Raw genomic sequence first — 19,698 nt, 5'->3', positions numbered from 1 at the left:
AAAAATTCCCAAAATGCAGTGAAATACTTTTAGATTAAAGTAAATTTGCCTAGACCCTAAACACTGCTAGGCTGCCAGTCAGCAGCGTGGATGTTAACTCGCTGGCGCGCATCTGTATGAACTACAATTCCCATCGTACACCGCGCCATTTCACCGCTAAACTACAATTATGCTTTCGTCATTTCCGTCAGCACAGGTGCTGGATTTCGGACTTTGTAGTTCATGCCAACTTCTTTTTAGTCGCCATTTTGATAAGAATACAGTGTGCCTGGATCGACTGCTTTGACTCTGGCATTATGATATGGTATCTGAAATAAATTAAAAGGATAACGCGTCAAGCCAATTGAGCGTCAAGTTTTTATGTATTTCAGTATCTGCCTTGTTCCTACTGTCGGTGCTCGGGAAGAGGAAGTGACGTACATCCGGTGTAATGGCGGCGCGGTGCAGCTTTAGGTAATTATCGAACTCCGCGGAGTCCCCGTAGGCACCGAAGCGGAGCGGGGGTGGCGGGTTGTCGGGTCGGGTGGGAAGTGAAAGACCCTGAGGAGTGGGTGCGGGCTCACTGATACGGCTGTGAGCGGCATTGGAGTGTGCGTGGGTCTTCCCGCCACGCTCGGGCCCGCGAGAGGGGTGTGAGAGTGGCTGGGTCCGAGGAGTCCAAGCGGGTGGGGAGCGAATGGGCTGCGGTGAACTGACTGACTGCCTGAGCGGACCGGCTGACCTTCCTTGTGAGGTTCCTGCAGCTGTCTGAAGTCCTGCACCAACGCTGGTGCTCTGTTGTTTCGTGTGCGGTGTGTTTTATACTTAGAGCCTCTGGAGTCCATTGGGCTTGCCAAAGCCCCTTTCCCAGTGCCTGGGGAGTGGGATTAATGAGCTCTAGTTGATTAAAAGTTAGTTGAAGTACTTGCACTCTTATGCCTCTTTCCGGCGTTATATCCCTTTGGCTATTTGTTTTACGTTTCATTAGCGGTTTCTTTTTCATTTATTTGCCCTGTAAATACTGATAGTTTCTAGAGTTTAGTTTTGAAGACGCTTCGCTTCTCTTGTGTCCTCTTCACCTGTCATTCTTGATCCTTACATAACTTGAACTATCTCCAATGAGGTAATAACTGCTAAACTTGGGTGTCCAGACTCCACCTCTCTAAGGAGCTTTGGGTCCTGTAACACAGCATTATAGAACGGAAATATAATCGTTAATTTCACTGAGTTTAACTGCAAAAACTACCATACCTATTTCCACTTAATCCTAACAATTCTTTTGAGGTAATTGGAGAAGGCAGGATTTGGAGAAAGGCTATTCTAGATGCAAGAATTAGGTAAGAGTTTCCTTTGCATTTTTGGATGTGCAGAGACTCGAAATAGCAGATAAACAAACAAATTGGGTCCTCAGCAGATCAGTTAACCTACCTCTTATCCGTATTTAGACTTATCTTGTTGTAGGATTGCTTGTGAATTCAGGAGTTAACACAGATTATCCTACTATGCAAGGGCAGATTTAAAATTGACATTAAAAGTGTGGTTTTGACCAGGAGAGGAGAAGCCTTGTTACAGGCCTTATCAGTAGGTTGAGGAAAGCTACTTTTGTTGGTCCTGGGTGATGGACTAGTAGACCAAAGATTTCAGTTTTATTTAGCTATTATTAGGTCTGTCACTTGGAGCAAGTTAAAGTCTCTATTATATATAGTCAGCTTCATCATCTGAAAACATGTAGGTAATAATACAATACCTGCCTCACTGTGTTGTCTTTTTTTGAGTATAAAGAAAATAATGCAGATGAGGCACTGAGCACAGTGCCTGATATACAGTGTTAGCTTTGTATTATTGTAAATTGCTACTATGATACAGTTGATGAGTTCTGTCTGTGCCTCAGTTCTTGCCCTCTGGGTCTGAGTGTTGCCTTTCCACCTTTAAGTGTCCTTCCAGGTTTTTTTTTTTTTTGAGACGGAGTCTCACTCTGTCGCCCAGGCTGGAGTGCAGTGGCGGATCTTGGCTCGCTGCAAGCTCCGCCTTTCGAGTTCACGCCATTCTCCTGCCTCAGCCTCCCGAGTAGCTGGGACTACAGGCGCCAGCCACTACGCCCTGCTAATTTTTTTTATTTTTAGTAGAGACGGGGTTTCACCATGTTAGCCAGGATGGTGTCTATCTCCTGACCTCGTGATCCACCCACCTCAGCCTCCCAAAGTGCTGGGATTACAGGGTGAGCCGCTGCGCTCGGCCAGTGCCCTTCTAGTTTTAAGTGTCCATGCCACTTTTATGGAGTCTTACCCAACTCAATTGACTGGGGCTCTGAGACCGTCTTGGTTATAAGTTAAAGGCCAAGAACTTTGATCTAATACCCTGGTCTAGTGGTTCCAAAAATGTGGTCTCCTGAATCAGCAACATCTCTTTGAAGCTTATTAGCAATGTAAATTACTGGGCTTCACCCAGTTCTGTTGAATCAGAAACGTAGAAATGCAGGCCCAACAGTTTTGTTTTTTTTTTTGGGTTTTTTTGCGCCAAAGCGTTCGAGTGATTCTCATGCCAGTTAGTTTGAAAACTTCTGCTCTAGCCCATCTTTTAGGGGCATGCTATGGTTCATCCTCCCCCTGTCCTCAGAATCAGGTTTGTTTCCCTCCTTGCTCCAAAGTACTTGATCCATGGCCAGCCAGTATTTATTATTATGCCACCACATCCTTCCCTGCTTTGGATAGATTACCTCCAATCACTTTTTGGAGTTCTGACACTTCCTAGACTACCTGGTTTTTCTAAGCGAGCTTTCTTAGCTCTATTAGCTTTCCCAGCTGTTGAATTTTTAGAAGTTAATTCTTCTGTTGGGGCGCGATGGCTCATGCCTGCATTCCCAGCACTTTGGGAGGCCACGGCAGGCGGATCACTTGAGATCAGCAGTTCGAGACCAGCCTGGCCAACATGGTGAAACCCTGTCTCTACTAAAAATACAAAAATATGTAGCAGGGTGTGGTGCTGTGCATTTGTAGCCCCAGCTACTCGGGTGGCTGAGGCAGGAGAATCACTTGAACCTGGAGGCGGAGGTTGCGGTGAGCCGAGATCACTCCACTGCACTCCAGCTTGGGTGATAAAGTGAGCCTCTGTCTCAAGAAAAAGAAGAAGAAAAAGAAAAGAAGTTAACTCTCCTTCCCCATGATTGAACATTGTTGAATGACCTACAGTGGCTTGTACCTGAGACCACCCAGAAGACAGCACGGTGACACATTTTGTATTTCAAATGCCCATGCCTTAACTTGAATAATAATTTCAGTTTATTGTCCACCTGTATTTAGATGGAATTTTGTACTACCTATCATATCCCTAACTTGGTCATGGTTTGTTCATGGTGCCTGGAGCTAGTCCAAGAAAGAAGTGGCTATTAGTAATACATCTGATCCGACTTATAACTTTGAAGGCTCCCTTGTTGAATTTCCCCACTTTTCTGTTTATCTGAGCATGGGAGGGTGGTGGAACTGTAAAGCCAGAGAGCATACTAGTTTTGGCAAACTCCCAGACTTATGCTTTTTCTCACTATATACATTTCCCAAGTGGACATTGGAAGAGACATTTGAATGCCTATAACAAAGTGCAAACTTTAAGCATGGATTAAAGCAAGCCTTTACTATATATAGTCCGGTTAATAAGTCTTTCCTAGTGAACAGACACCAAAAACCGGGTATGCTGCCTTGGCCTTGGGACATATAAACTCCTGTAGAATGGATTAGCTAGTGGGAAGGATGAACTCAGTGGCGACTCATGTTTAACCTGTCTTTCAGCCTAACTTATAAATGGTTGGAGCTAGACAGAGTTCAGCACTTCCACCTGAAAAGTTACCCTGTGAATCCCTGAAATAGTTTGTCAGTGTAGCTTTATTTTAGACCTGGCTACAGGAGCCTTTGTAGTAGAATGCAGTGCTTACATGTCTAGGGGCTCAGTTTCTCTATGGAGGCCAACACCTCCAAGTTTTCTTTAAACCAGAATGTGGTTTACTAAGTGGCTCTCTAATTAAATAATCAGGTGACTTTCAAAGCTGTGCCATGAAAATTGGCAGAATGTATTCACCCATGTACTTAATTAGGCAAGCTGAGGAACAGATTTGGGGCAGGAGAGAGTGGTTTGAATGTATGATGAAGGCATATGGCATATTCAGTAATTAGGGTTGATTTTGTAAGTTGAGAGAACTGCACCTTCAGGGATAGATTTCCTTTTGCAGTTCCTGCAAAGGAACTAGTATTTTTTTCATCTCACTCAGCGAGGAAGTGTTTTCAAGCTGCTTACTCCACCGGTTAACATGGAGTGAAGACTAATAGGGAGTGGCATCTGATAGTGCTGTCTTGATGCACTAAGACTTGGAAATCTTAGTATTTCCAAGAAGTGGGAGTTAATAGGTGAGACAAGGCTGCTGTTGTATTCCTTGATGAGCAAGTTGACAAAATGGCCTTGTAGGGAGTTCTGTGTGGGAAGAAATAGGAGTAATTGCAGAAATCTACACTCCCCATTTTTTTATTTAATTTTAGAGTTGGAACTTACTAAGTAGCAGACACTGTCCTAGGTTCTGGATACGTAGCAGTGACCAAAAACCTTGAGGATCCAGCGTCCTCATACAGAGGCTTTCATAGTTTAGCTTAATGAGTCTCTCATGTTCCATCTTATTCATGTTCAGTTTTTCATATACACCCTGGAATCCCCAAATTCTCTGTCTCTGAGTCTTTACACATGCTTATCTTATTTCCTGAATGACCTTTTTCCCCTTTCTATATGGATAATTCCTACTTGTTCTTCAAGACTCAGCTTCAAGACCTGCTTCTTTCTGTATGTCCCAAACCCTCTTTGCCAGTAAAACTTAGTTTATAACATTGTTGTAGCACTTAGACATTTCTTCTTTACCCGAGGACAGAGTCCTTAATGCCTTGTCTGATGTGTAATGTATGTATCTCCCCACCATACGTAGGCACTGCCTTTAGTAAAGACCATGACTGTACTTTGTTTCTCTTGGCTTCATAATTCCTCATTTTCTCTGTAAGCACTTTTCTTTTTTCTTCTTCTTTTACTATTTTTTTGAGATGGGATCTCACTATGTTGCCCAGGCTGGGACTCTAGGCACATGCCACTGCACCCAGCTTTTCTCAGCCACTGAATGTAAATACCAATTATGGCCCTAGCCTAAATGGAACCTTCCCCCAGCCTCCTATATACAGTGACAGAATGAGGGGAAAACATGGGCAGATTTGATAGAATCAATAGGATTTGGTGACTTACGGGGAGTAAGGAACAGGAAATTGCCCCCTGGGAAGCTTTGTAAGTCATATCTTAGAAGAATTGCTGATTTGAGATGGGGAGAAGGAAATAATGAGTTCCAGTGTGGATTTCCTTAGTTCAAATGGCCTTTGACACATCCACATAGAGGTTTCCTGTAGCCAATTGGACATAACGATTTGGAACTTCAGAGAAGATTGGCTGGAGTAAAAAGTTGTTTTCACATGTTAATTGAAGCTATGGGGATGGAGATGATCTTCTACAGAGAATATGGAGAAAGAAAAGATAAGGACTATTCATTCATTTAACAAATATGTATTGAAAGCCTCTAGTGTTGGGTTGTCCCTAGTGTAGCAATGAACAATGAACAAAACATAAATTCACAAGCAAAGATTAAACTCTCAGGCATAATAAATAATAAAGGAGTGGACAAATGAAGGTGGTGTCCCTGTAAGTTGACAAGTGAGAACTTCAAGAAGGGGATTAGGTGCCAAATGCTAGAGCATTGTTCCATAAAAGAAGGAAGCCGCCCCTGGATTTAGCAACAAGAAGTTATTGTGTAACATTGGTAAGTGTTGTGAAGTAGTGGGAAGGGAAAGCCAAATTACAGTGGGTAGGAGAGGTTAAGAATTAGAGACGTCAGACTGGACATGGTGGCTCACTCCAGTAGTCCCAGCACTTTGGGATGCCCAAGTAGGCGGATCACTTGAGGTCAGGAGTTCGAGACCAATCTGGCCAACATGGGGAAATCCCGTCTCTACTAAAAATACAAAAAATTAGCTGGGCATGGTGGTGCACGCCTGTAATCCTAGCTATTCAGGAAGCTGAGGCATGAGAATCACTTGAACCTGGGTGGTGGAGGCTGCAGTGAGCTGAGATCATGCCACTGCACTCCAGCCTGGGTGACAGTCAGACTCTGTCTCAAAAAAAAAAAAAAAGATTAGCGGCATCAAGTGTGAACTTACACATCAACATATCAAAAAATAGCTGTGTAGGGATGAAACAGTAGAAATAGAGAGGGGACAGGATGAAGGGAATTTGCCCCATAAATATCATAATTTATTTTTAAATGAATCATTAAAAAGTTCAACATGTAGAATTTTTCTTTAAAACCAAATTAAATAGAAATCAGTACTGTACTGTAAATCAAGAGACAGCTGATTGGAATGTTGAAACTAACAAAAATAGATAAATTCCTGTTCTCATAGATCCTGCATTCTGTTGAAAAGGAGCACATTGGGGAATCTTCCTATGCATTAAAAAAATTAAAACAATTAATAGTATTTCCAAATGATTGTATTACTTAACTCTTTGGTTATTTAAACAGCCTAAGATGGAACTAGCTTCATGATATAGGAAATGAATGGGGGGTAATACTACCTCCCAATTTATAATGTGAAGATTTCAGTATAAATAATGGTATCATTGGGTTCATTGAAATGTCTTTTTTTTTTTTTTTTCACTCATCTGTGTCTTACTGTTTTAAAGTGTCTCAAAATTTGGGCTGTCTACTCTCCACACAGAGTTGCAGACCAGTCAAATGCTTTTATATTACTTATTTCTTACAGAAAACAATGTCCAGAACTATCTGCACAACTTCCAGCCCCTGCACTAGAACCCGGCGGTCTAGTCATTCAAATGGTTGAGTCCGAGAGCACACCTGGTGTATGCAATGACCAGGAAGCAAAGCGGAGTACAGCTCTGCAACTCTTTATTTGTAATTCTTGGAGCCAGAAGTGTTTTGACTTCAGTATCTTGTAGTTTTTAGAAAACTGCAGTACCTATACTACATATTAAGTAATCCCCCTTTTGGGATCTGGAGCAGCATCCTCTAACAAGCATATTAATATTTCTGCACTGTATCAAGTGACATTAAGTATCAAGTCAGTATATGCTAAGTTTTGCTGTCAAGTGAGTTGCCACATGCTTAAGGATAATCTTTGTATTTTCAGAGCTTTACGGAGTTTAGAACTGCCGATAAGGGATTGCCAACCTGGTGACTTTTCTAGAAAGAGACAGGAGTATTTTGACTCTTTTATTTTCTTGAAATTGTGATTCTATGCTGACATCAAATTATAACTTTTTGGCCTTATGTGGTATATCGTGAGGCACATTTTTCACTAATATTTAAGTATTTTTAAGAAGGGAAAAAAATAGCAAGAAACGGTTTTTCTAAACAAATAAGTTTTCCTTCAGTACAGATATGGAAAGTATATAGCAATCTTGTTTTATATTGTTCAAGAGCAAAGCCAATCTGTTATTCCTGTTTGTTCCCTGAGAAGGAAAATCTGTTCCTTGGGGGCTTGGCTCTTGTTGAGGTATTTTCTGAGAATTCCATTGTCTCCCCTCCCGTTATATTTTGGCATTTAGAATAATTTTAAGACAGTTTTTATTTTGTATTGTGTAATATTACCACTTTCCCCATTGGGCAACTAAGGTGTTTTTATTATTTGTTTTTGTTTTAAATGTGAACTCTGTTAAAATGTTTGAAATTCACCAAACCTGTTGTTACTATTTAGAAGCCGGAGGAGCCAACTAAAGGTAATTCACTGTTGATTCCCCCTTCCTTTAGCAATTTTACGATAGTATGTTTCAGCAAGTTCCTCTAACTTGAACTGAGGACACCAAAGTGACAATGGTAGAAGTGTTTTGCTACTGAAATCATCTGAAAAGCAGTGCATTTCAGCCATTAGTTGAACATTTTCTCATTTTCTTAATTTTTCAGATAATTGTAGAATTCACCATTTTCTGGTTAACAGTCTGAAGTACTTATAAATGCTATTAAATATTTTGCTTTCTAATGCTTGATGAAACTGAGAGAAAAACTGTCATTTTTTTAATAGTGCTTTCATGAGTACTGTATCTCCTATTGGAAAATATCCTCTTTCTTCAGGAGAACAGGTGTGGTTTTGTTGAGTTGCTTTCTTGTGAGAATGGGACAGAAATTTAATAATTCACCATAAAATTCACATAGTGATGCTTAGAAGAGCAGAGAGTGCTGTAAACTCTAGATAAATTGCTCTCATTTCAGGAATTTCCAATTAGTGTAAGTATTAGCATGCATATGTTGAACTCAGAATTTCCGAACAGGCATATTCTGTATAAATCTGTACAATGACAATACTGTATTCATTTTTTGTTAGAACTATGATAGCAGTCTACTTTACCATATTGTCATTTTCACACTTACATTTTGAGACATGGAAATGTAACAGATTGTACTTTATTGCCATCAATTATTTGCTGATGAAGATTGAAAGGGGAAAGATGATATCGATCAGAAAGAAAACTCATTAAATTTAAATATGTAAGGTAACCTGAAATAAAATGCACAGAAATTGCTTGTTTTGAAATGTATAAGTAGGTTGGGAAGAGGAACTGGGTTTAATACCCCAGGAGAATAGCAAAGGAAAATGCTAAATCTTGTGCAATAGGGTCAAATGATTTTTTATTTTTATTTTTTGCTCATAGTATACCTAGTCACAGTGAATTCTAGGTATGCTAAATTAAATAAAGGAATGCTTAAAATTACTATGAATGTTTGAAAAGAAGTAGTGCTTCGTTATATTAAATCACAGTCTTTGGTATCTGGAACTTTGAATGAATGGATCAATTAAGGCTAGGATAATTTTCTGGATAGTAGTCTGTACTTATTTACATTTTATAATTTACCATTTTGGCTTCAATTCATTAGCGTTGGCGTTTTCATTGGGACACGATATATGGCTTTGGCATCAGATAAACCTGGCTTTGAATTTTAGCTTCTGCCATTTACTAGGTGTAATTTGCTTGGACAAATTGCTTGAATTTGCTGTGCTTTATTTGTTTCACTGAAAAACATGGCTTAAAAAGAAATCACCAGAGCAGGGTAATTATGAGGATTGAGTAAGATTGTATAAGTAATTATAAATTGTGGCCATAATTTCTCAGGTTTAAAAAACACTTCTTACCTGTGAATTGTTAAGAATTAATTCATTTGGAATTTCTGTGTCCCTTTTCAATTGATCTACGACTAAGTTCTTCACTATGAAGTAGGTAGGATGTGGGGTCTCTATTCTGCCTAAGTGGCTTATGGTTTGAGAACAAATTGAGAACCTATTTCTTATGTAGAATTGAAAAACTGAGGAGACTTGGGGAAAAGTTGGATTTTGGAATTACCTTGGGAATACTTTCATAAATCAAGTATGCATGGGTTTCTCCTGTACTTGCCCATTTTCTGATTTAGTAAGTCAGCGGTGGGCCCCAATATATGTACAAGTAATTCTCCTCTCATGCATTTTTTCTTGATTTGGGTTGTTTTTAATATAGTGATATCAAACTAGTTTTACACTGTTAAGTAGTGATTTAAAACTGATGTGTAGGCAAAAAACCCAGCCTGTCACCTTGCTTGAGTGGCTTAGTGTTTTGCTTATCGTTATAGATTTGTTTCTTATACCTAGAATGTAAACTTCATGTGAACAGGAGATTTTGTTGGAGTAGTTCATTGCTGCCTGTCCAATGCCTAGAAAGATGCTGGGCAAATAACAAAAGTGCTGCAAGTATTATTTGTTGGGGAACAAGTGTATGTATAAATAACACTGGGTTTAAAGGTAGTGAAGGATATGTTAGAAATGTTAAATGGTTGTGCTAGTAGAGGTAGGGAAAAAAATACCAATATCTTTGAGCAGATGTAAGTCGAGTAAAGTTTTGAGTTTTATGGCTCTCTAAACCTTTATAGCCATTAAAAACAGGACCTTTGGAAAGAATCATGCAATTTGGTTTAAACAGAGTCATCTTGTTGAGGCAAATGGTCCTAAAATCCAGCTGAGATAAGGGTTATCCCTACAGGGATCTCATCTTCAGGTGAGGGAGGAGGTAGCCTCTGTTTTAAATATTTTTAAAATTCTATTTTAATTTGTAGGCTTTTAAGCTATATTTTGTACATTTTTTTTTTAGTCATTACTCTAGGAAACAGTATATATATATCCTTAACTTTTCATGTGCTACTTAGAGTCGATATTGTATCACCTCACAAAAGATACAGAAACATTGCATAGTGTAGATCCATTTTGGTCGCTAATTCTGTATACTATACATATATATACTCTGGCTACATATATTATAACCCCTTAAGACATAATTTTTGCTGTAAAGAGTCCTATGTATTTTAGATAAATTAAAATAAAACAGTATTTTATATTTCCTGAGAAAGGTATCATTTACAGTGTTCTTCATTTCTTTCTGAAAAACAGTTTCTATCTAGTATCATTTCCCTTTAGCTTGAAGAACTTATTTTAGCATTTTTTGTAGTGCAGGTTTGCTGGTAATAAGTTCTCTTAGTTTCTCTTAGTTGTTTTTTGTTTAATCAGTAAATGTGTTCATTTTGTCTTCCTTTAAAGAGTGCTTTTTCTGGAATTCTAGGTTAACTGTTTTTTATCTTTTAACACTTTTAAAAATTGTTTCACTATTTTCAAGTCTCTCTCGTTTCTTTTTCAAATTTTTTAATATAAAAATATATAGAGATGTAATTTACCATCTTTACCATGTTTAAGTGTACAGTTCAGTGGTAATAAAAACATTTATACTCCTTTTATTTCCTTCATCCTCCACACCCCACTCCCCTTTCCGGCCTCTGATAATCACCAGTCTGCTTTATCTTCATGAGATCCAGTAAGTTTTTAGCTTCATATAAGTGAGAACATGGTCTATTTAGTTTCTGATGAGAAGTCAGCAGTAATTTGAATTGTTATTTCCTTGTATATAATATGTTGTTTTTTTCTTTTCTGCTCTCAAGATTTTTCTCTTTATCTTTGGCTTTTAACTATTAACCATTCTGTTAAGCGTATTCAGTGAATTTTTTATTTCATATATTTTTCAGTTTTAGAATTTGTTTGGTTCTATTTTATCGTTTCTCTTGGCTGAAATTTCCCAGGCATATTTTTCTTTGCATCGTTCCATATGTTTTAGAAACCATGCTTTAAAAACCTTGTATACTAATTCCAGGATCTGGGTCATCTCAGCATTGATCTGTTTTGATTGTCTTTCCCCTTAAGATTGGGCCACATTTTTAAAATGTTATTTTTAATTGTCTCCTGAATATTGTTATTTTTATGTTACAGAGATTCTGGTTTCCTTACATTCCTCTAAGGAGTGGTAACTTTTTAGGGAGTTAACTTGGTTGGACTTAAATTGCAAACTCTAGTCTCTTTAGCAACAGTTCAAATCTTAGTTCAGTTCTTGGCAGGAATCTGTATTGTACATGTGTTGGTTCAGAGATAGAGATGTGGGAACAATTTATACCCAGCATATGGGGTTCCCCTCCACTGACTCTCTTCCCTCCTGGAGTCCCCCCTCAGTTTCCAGCAGCTGTGGTTGTCTCAGACTCTGCTTTTCATCAGTTTTAGCCACCCTTGTGTGGTACAGACTGCAGCTTGCCCTCAGACTAAAGCTATATTAAATGGGATAACTCACTCATATTACTCCTTTCTCAGGGCATCTACTCTCCTCTAGACTGAGCCTGCTTTTGTTCATTCTCCAGTGCCTTCAGGTGGATGTTGTATGTTTTGTCAGGAGTTTATGGTTGTTATCGGTGAAAGGATTGGGTTCAGTAGGAACTTCCTAGCCATTTCAGAAATGGAAGTTCAGTTACGGTTTTAAAAAACTTGTTCAGAAGTGCCACATAAACTACCCAGTGTGGCCCTGGGAATCAAAACACCCTTATTATTTAAGTTCTTAGGGGAAAATAGTGTAATTTTTCTAGGTATGAAACTTTCTAATCTCGAACCTCTCCCCTTTGAAGCACGTTTTTTATTTGACTTTTCATAACATAGGCTTATTAAGATAGTAACTCTTGCATGGTATCAGAATAGACGGTTAAAGTTAGAGGTACATGCCTCTCCTCTCTGCTACTGTCACAGAGTCTGATTTTATGAAGTGTTTTACATAACTTATTTTGGATTTTCTCAATTATTTATCCAAGGTATAGCATCCAGTAGGAAAAGTTACTCTGAAACTAAGTTCAAACAATAATGTCACAGTTGTGGGCATAATAAGGTCCTAGATAGGCTAGTCTGTGGGCATTAGGATTTAGGACCCAGAGTAATCTTTTTTTTTTGTTGTTGTTGTTTTTTTTTTTTTTTTTTTTTTTTTTTTTTGAGATGGAGTCTTGCTCTGTCACCCAGGCTGGAGTGCAGTGGCGCAATCTCGGCTTAATGTAAGCTCCGCCTCCCTGGTTCGTGCCATTCTCCTGCCTCAGCTTCCTGAGTAGCTGGGACTACAGGCACCCGCCACTAAGCCTGGCTAATTTTTTGTATTTTTTTTTAGTAGAGATGGGGTTTCACCATGTTACCCAGGATGATGTCGATCTCCTGGCCTCGTGATCCACCCGCCTTGGCCTCCCAAATTGCTGATACACTTTAAAAAGATACATAAAGAAAAGATTTGGGAACAACTTGCCAGCCAAAAACAAGGTTGAGCTTTCTAAACAACTGCAACTAATTGAAGAAAGAGCCTATTAATAAGCATATTATGTAAAGTTACTCACATTTGTCTATTTAACTATAGGCCTTGTACATAAGCAGTGATGTGCTTTAGATTGCAGTTATATTTTATAGATTGATAAGTTTGCCTTTACTAACCGTGACACCATGCCAACCATGGTAATAGAAACATTTCTTGACTTAGTAATTTGTATACATCCCCATCTGCATTAAATGATAGCAGCTCTGTCTCACTTTATAATATCAAGACTATTTGTATATGTGTGCTGGTGAAAGGAATACTTAACAGGGTGTCCTTATTGTAGGTTTCCAGTTGTACGTCTAACTGGTATTATAATTTAATTATTATAATTATATTTGAAATGGCTTATCTGACTTTCAGTGTTCTCTTTTAAAAGAAAGAATTGGACCAGATAATCTGTTATACCCTTTCTGACACTCAAATTAATTTTTTTCCAGTTGTATTCAGTTATTTTGGTACTAAGCACATTGCGTTCTCTGTATCTTTTAATCCTTTTATTTTGTTTTCTGTTTTATTTTTGGGATTTCATTGCCTTATACTATAAACCATTTAGAGATGTACTTCCAATAAAATACTTGAATGCAAGTTCTTTGTGAACATAAGTATCAATTGAGCATCTTGCACAAAATTACTAAAATTTACTTAGAATATTAAAAGACATCTGAAAATTTTAGATTTAATGCTGATGACTAGGTTTATTCTGAGCCAAATACTTAGTTCTCCTATGTGCATATATCTGAAGCTTTGTGCCATTAATGGATCACATTGAGGCATAATTATTGTAGTTTAGCACCTTAAATTTCTATGTGGATTATATTTATTTCTTAATGATCATTATTGCAAGGATATTGGGTATTTCATTCTTAGTCTATATAGAAACATTGGATTTTTATACTCAGTTTTTATAGAGTTTCTCTTCTGTCATTGTTTCCTCAGTTTTTTAAAAAATACTACCACACTGCTATTTTATGATGTAAGTATATATTTCCCTCACTGTGAGAACATTTTTAATAAAATTATAGGACATCTCTTTTTCAATTAACTTTTGTTCCCCTTGGTCCTTAGAATAAAACCTATTTGCTCTCTTGTTCATGGATTTTTTTTCTACTTATATGTGTTAGGTATACATTATTATGTGTAACTACTTAAGGATTTTTAAATTATTTAGTTATTATATTTGTTTTATAGATTTAGAAAAATAAGGCGGTCAAATGTACATTGTGTAGAAAAAAAATCATCATTTTACACACTTTATTAGTGTTAACAAAGCTTTCCTTGGTATATTTTGTAGGTGATGTTTGCAGACAGAAAAAGCAAACTGTCAAGGAATTCAGAGCATTGAGTACTTGTTCTTTGGACCAGTTTGAGGAGTCTTTGATTTATTGGACCAACTGGCAACAGAAAATGAAAAGTAGTGTGGCACAGATAAAAGTAAGTGTTTGAAACTTAAAACAGAGGATGTAAACTTATAGTCAATTACCTATTATTTAAATATAAATGCATTTATGTAATTAGGACATTAGAGCCAGACAGTAGAGTGGCACTTAGATTGATGCAAAAGCAATTGCAGTTTTTGCAGTTTTAAAAACCACAATTACTTTTTGCACCAACCTAATACATCCATCTAACTTAAACAATTTTCAATGCAGATACTTAGCTCTGTGTAAGTATTAGTGTGCATGAGGGCAGTTGAGAACATACAAGAGTGTGTGTACATGTGTGTGTGTGCGTGTGTGTACACATGGATGCATGCATCAGGGCCTGCATATATGTTGTGAGTGATCACATGTAAAAGAAAAACAAGTGACAAACAGTGCAGGGAAATTTCTGCGTATCTGTTTACAATGTGAGCCTCTTTTGGTGTATTTCTTATGAATAGATGGTCTCTTTATTCTGTGCTGTACTTTAGACAGTGTGCGTTCATTTATCTAACAAATGCATATTGAGTTTTAGTGATCTAAGAACTTTGAACAAAATAGTGTTATATGTGTTATATGTTATATTGATCGTTATATGTTACAGTGATTGTTCTAAGAACTTTGAACAAAATAGTGAATAAAACAAATACTTGTTTTCGTGGAGTTTACATTATAGTTGTAGGGAGGAGACAAATTATAAACTTGATAAGTTATATAGTATGTTAGCGTGTTAAGTAATAGAATTGTCCTGTGGAGAAAAGAAGTAGAATAGGGTAGGGGGATTCAACATTGAGGGGCTGCAGTTTTAATAGAGGAGTAAGTAGAGCCCATTGAAAAGATAGCCATTTGAGCAGAGACTTGAAAATGTGAGAGTTAACTATGCCGCTATCTGGGGGAAAGAGTGTGCCTGGCAAAAGGAACAGCAAAGACAAAGAATCTAGAGTGGAGCAGGTATCAGAAGGGGAGAATTGTAGCAGGTGAGGTCAGGGCAGTAATAGGGACCAGTAATTCCATCTGCTTTCAAAACTGTTCTGCCTGTGAGTGGACTTGGCAGGAGAGCAAACTACTCAACTTCCTTCTCTTTCCAGTTGCATGGATTTAAAACCAGGACATCACTTTTTGGGCCGTGGAATCAGTAAAGGGGGAACTGTATTTTTATTTGGTTATAAATGTAGGCACTCCTCCCTTCCTCTCCTCTTACAGCTGTGCACACCTAAAGTTCCTTCTTTAATGAGAAGCAATAGATTGCAAGCTCCTTGACAGTAGGCCCTGTGGTAGGTGCTTATTAAGCTGAACTGATAGACTTTTAGAGTACGGCAGCCTCTGCTGCAATCTTTTCCAACCTCTGTCAAGTGTGAGAAGACACCCACCTCCCTGCTAGGTAGACATCCAGCCTTTGCTTGCATATCTCTTTTGGCACAGGGCTCACAGTTTCCTAAGGTAGTTCCATCTGTCAGTAACCCTTGTATATTGTTCTGAAATCAGCCTTTTGGGGGCTTGTACTCATTGGTCCATTGTTACTTAAACAGTTAATTTATTGAGGACCTAGTAGGTGGCAGGTTCTGTGTTAGGAGCTGGGGACATAAAGAAAGGAGACCTTGTGCAGAACTGGCTCTTGACAGAGCCGTGTTAGACAAGAGCACTCAGATCTTTACACTAATGCCTTTTACTCAAAGGGAGAAATGTTTAGCCTTTCTCAGACTCCTCTTTTGGTTCCTCTTAGCCTCTGCTTCTCCACGCTTCCCTCTTGTGGCCCAGATGGGTCTCCTGTGGCATTTTCTCCCCCAGCCTGTGAGTGGGTGACTTCATTTAGCATGCCCTTGACACTTAGTGTCTTGGTTCTCCCTGCCAGCTCTCTTTGGTCTGCTTCCATTTCTCTCCTTTGTGTTAGCCACAGTGGGTCCACTAGCTGGGTTGATGCTCATTCTTTCTTTAGGTGAAGCTCAGCTCTTCCTTTGATGTTCTGAGGACTCACCTGTTAGGTTCATAAGGCTTCAACTGAGAATCCCCTGTTTTTGCCTTGAACCTTACTGGAGCTTCCTTAGCAAGCTCCCTACCTCTTCCAGCCCCTCCTCCCTCTTTCTCTTAAAGTCTAATGGATCCTGAAAGCCACTGGACTCAGGCTTCTTGTTCCCCTTGTCTCCTTATACTGCTCTCTCTGCGTTGTTGGAGACTATGAGTTATTGCATGATGTCATCATATTTGTTTTGCTTCATGAACAATTTATAAACATTTTAAAGGTAATTCTGACTGTATAGTATTTTCAACTACTGCACTGACTTACAATCTAAACTCTGTGATAAAAGAAATGGGAAATTCAAGTTCTTAATATTTGATTCATACCCAAAAGTGATTTTTAACTTGGTGAAATCCTATTCATCTACCAAAGCCAAATTCAAGTCCCGGTTTTCCCACTTTCATCCCTTAGCACTCTATGCTACAGTGATTGTTTCCTACTCAAGATCTCCTTTTAGCACTTAGTATGTGTGCCAGTCATTTGTTACTTGATCATATTTATGAAATCCTTCTTCTTCACAACTTCAATATTTTTGGTCTCTTCCTCTTGCTCACAACAGATGTTGCGGAGATGTGTTAAAAATCATTAGCACAGAATTGGGGCCTTCTCCTTAATGTAATCAAAATAATTTTTTTGACTTGTAAAAGAAAAAGGAGGTAATGCAGTTTTATTGTTCTCTGTCTTCTCCCCTCTCCTCTCCCCTGCCACCCCCCGCCACCTTCTTCTGCCTCTCTCTCTCTCTCTCTGTCTCTCTGTCTTACTCTCCTTTTGGGGAACATATAATCTGATGTGTTTAATTATGGAAATTTTTATAAGCCTCTCTGTCTCCTACAAGACCATAAGCTCCTTGGCCTTTCTTATCTATTGTAACCTTCAGAATGTCTACACAGGAAGAACTATGTTTTGTAATAAATGATCAGTATAAATACTGTATTTTATGTTACTGTTGAATTTAATGAATCTCATGCTGTTTATTTGACCTAAGAGCTTTATGTGAAGTTTTATGGAAACCTATGTCATATATATTGAACAATTCTATTTCACGGTGTTGCTAAGTGAAATAAGTTTTAAAACTTTCTTATATTAGACACAGAATTTTAAAATGGTTGAATTTAGTGCAGAGTAACAGCTAAACTATGGTTACTTTAAATCATCAATTTGATTACATGCTTATTCACCTATATAGATTAGGTAGTGGATACTATTCAAAAAATTCAATAGTTAATGAGACTATTTTGCATTGTACTTGTGATTATGTTAGACTCAAACTGCTATTAATTAGATAGTCATAAAATCAGAGGAAGTTGGATCTTATATTTCTACTCAGAATAATTTTCTATTTTAAAATATATCCATTCTGCATTAAGGAGGCAAGCACGTAAGTTTGCAGAATAGTTACTCATTGTTTGATTTAGTTTATCTTAGATTTCAAGATTAAGGTATGTTAAATGCTATTTTTCTTTACAGTATGGTTAATTAAAATTATTTTAATTCTTAAAAAAAGGCTTGTCAGTATTTGAATGTTGACCAGTTATATAAAAAATTTTACCTATATACAGAGGTAAACATTTTGGTTCCTTAATGTATTTGGATTTTTTAATTAGGATATAGTCTCAAACTGGATGGTTTACATCTCTGTCTCATGTCAATCTCATGTTACATGAAGTTACTTATTTGTATATTGATAGGAGATAGGAGGTACAAATCTTTTTTCAAAAGATTTGGAATAGTGCTTATACCCTAAAGTAATGTTGTTCGATTCCCTAGAACCTACCACAATATAATACATATCAGACACTCAATTGATGTTTGTTGAAAACAAAAACGAATTTTTTTAAATTTTTTATTTTATTTTTATTTTTTTGAGAGACAGAGTCTCGCTGTCTCACTCTGTTGCCCAGACTGGAGTGCAGTGGCGCGATCTTGGCTCACTACAAGCTCTGCCTCCTGGATTCATGCCATTTTCCTGCCTCAACCTTCTGAGTAGCTGGGACTACAGGTGCCCACCACCACGTCTGGCTAATTTTTTTGTATTTTTTAGTAGAGATGGTATTTCACCGTGTTAGCCAGGATGGTCTCGATCTCTTGACCTCATGATCCGCCCACCTCGGCCTCCCAAAATGCTGGGATTGCAGGCATGAGCCACTGCGCCCGGCCAAAAATGAACTTTTATAAACATGTTAGAGTCAGTTTCTTCCCGCTATTTTACCCGGTACTGAACTTGTGGTTTTCATAAGCCAACGGAGATAGGAGGTAAGTACAATATCGTGGCTGAGGCAAGAAGATCACTTGAGCCTGGGTGATTGAGTCTGCAGTGAGCCGTGATTGTGCCACTACACTCCAGCCTGGGCAACAGAGCGAGACCCTGTCTCAAAAAATAATAATAATAAAAATTACAACTTACTACATAGAAGTAAAATATAAACTAGGTGTCATCAAAAATTTGAGAATTATCTTTTTCTACTTTGAATTGTTTTGGCTAGAAAGAAGTATTTGGTCCAGCAAAGGCGTAAGAATGATACAATTAATTTTAGGGACTCCGTGGAAAGGATCGGGGAGGGTAGCGGTGGCGATTAGGGATAAAAGGTTACACATTGGGGTACAGTGTACATTATTCATGTGATGGGTGCAGCACAGTCTCAGAAATCACCACTAAAGAACTTAACCGTGTAACCAGACGCCACCTGTTCCCCATAAAACTATTGAAATAAAAAATAAAATAAAAAGAAATAAAAAATAAAAAGAAATAGAAAAAAAAAAGAAGTATTTGGTCCATAATGAAAACAGGTGCCTGCCACAGACAAGCCCATCTGGGATGGTCTGAAAATTTCGTTTTATCTTACAGATTGTTTAGGTTACATGAATTATTTTTAATGATTTAAAAAATGTTTTGATATAATTTCTAAAGTACTTCCAACTTTCTAAGCCATGTGTTTCAGTCTATGTTTTTTAACATAAATAATTTTTGGAATGTTTTCTCCTTTTTTTCCTCTTTTAAAGCCTTCTTCTGGTCATGACAGAAGGGAAAACCTTAATTCATATCAGAAGAACTCCTCTCCAGAAGACAGGTAAATAGTTTAATGTGCTCTGAATGCAATGTAAAATTTTTTTTTTTTGAGATGGAGTCTCGCTGTGCTGCACAGGCTGGAGTGCAGTAGTGCACGGTCTCTGCTCACTGCAAGCTCCGCCTCCTGGGTTCACGCCATTCTCCTGCCTTAGCCTCCCAAGTAGCTGGGACTACAGGTGCCCGCCTCCACGCCCAGCTAATTTTTTGTACTTTTTTTAGTAGAGACGGGGTTTCACCATGTTAGCCAGGATGGTCTTGATCTCCTGACCTCGTGATCCGCCTGCCTCGGCGGCAATGTAAATTTTTATAGTAAGGTTTATGTAATAATTTAGCTCTTAGATTTCTGATTTTAGGGTGGATAACTTCTTTTTGATGGTTTTATAGTCAATATTACTTGAATGGGCTGTAGGAGAAATCATCCTTAAATGACTCTTCTAGGGGTTTCTAGTAAATAA

General features: G+C 38.1%; 1 protein-coding gene across 2 annotated transcripts in view; it reads left to right on the top strand.

Moving 5' to 3' along the window:
• Positions 1 to 413: 413 nt before the first annotated feature.
• Positions 414 to 19,698, top strand: part of CWC22 (CWC22 spliceosome associated protein homolog) — a 63,355-nt gene continuing 44,070 nt past the window's right edge. Inside the window, exons 1-4 of one of the 2 annotated variants that reach the window (XM_065525714.2) lie at positions 414 to 453; positions 12,378 to 12,433; positions 14,033 to 14,172; positions 19,177 to 19,244. In XM_065525714.2, coding sequence (XP_065381786.1) covers positions 14,146 to 14,172; positions 19,177 to 19,244 — 95 coding nt within the window. In that variant the 5' untranslated portion in view covers positions 414 to 453; positions 12,378 to 12,433; positions 14,033 to 14,145. The remainder of the gene's footprint in view (positions 454 to 12,377; positions 12,434 to 14,032; positions 14,173 to 19,176; positions 19,245 to 19,698) is intronic. The other variant, XM_005573619.5, reaches the window with a different exon arrangement.

Source organism: Macaca fascicularis, chromosome 12 (genome assembly GCF_037993035.2).
Source record: "Macaca fascicularis isolate 582-1 chromosome 12, T2T-MFA8v1.1".
Taxonomy (NCBI): Eukaryota; Metazoa; Chordata; class Mammalia; order Primates; family Cercopithecidae; genus Macaca; species Macaca fascicularis.
The sequence above is the reverse complement of the archived record's forward strand: the minus strand, read 5'-3'. Positions and strand labels throughout refer to the sequence as shown.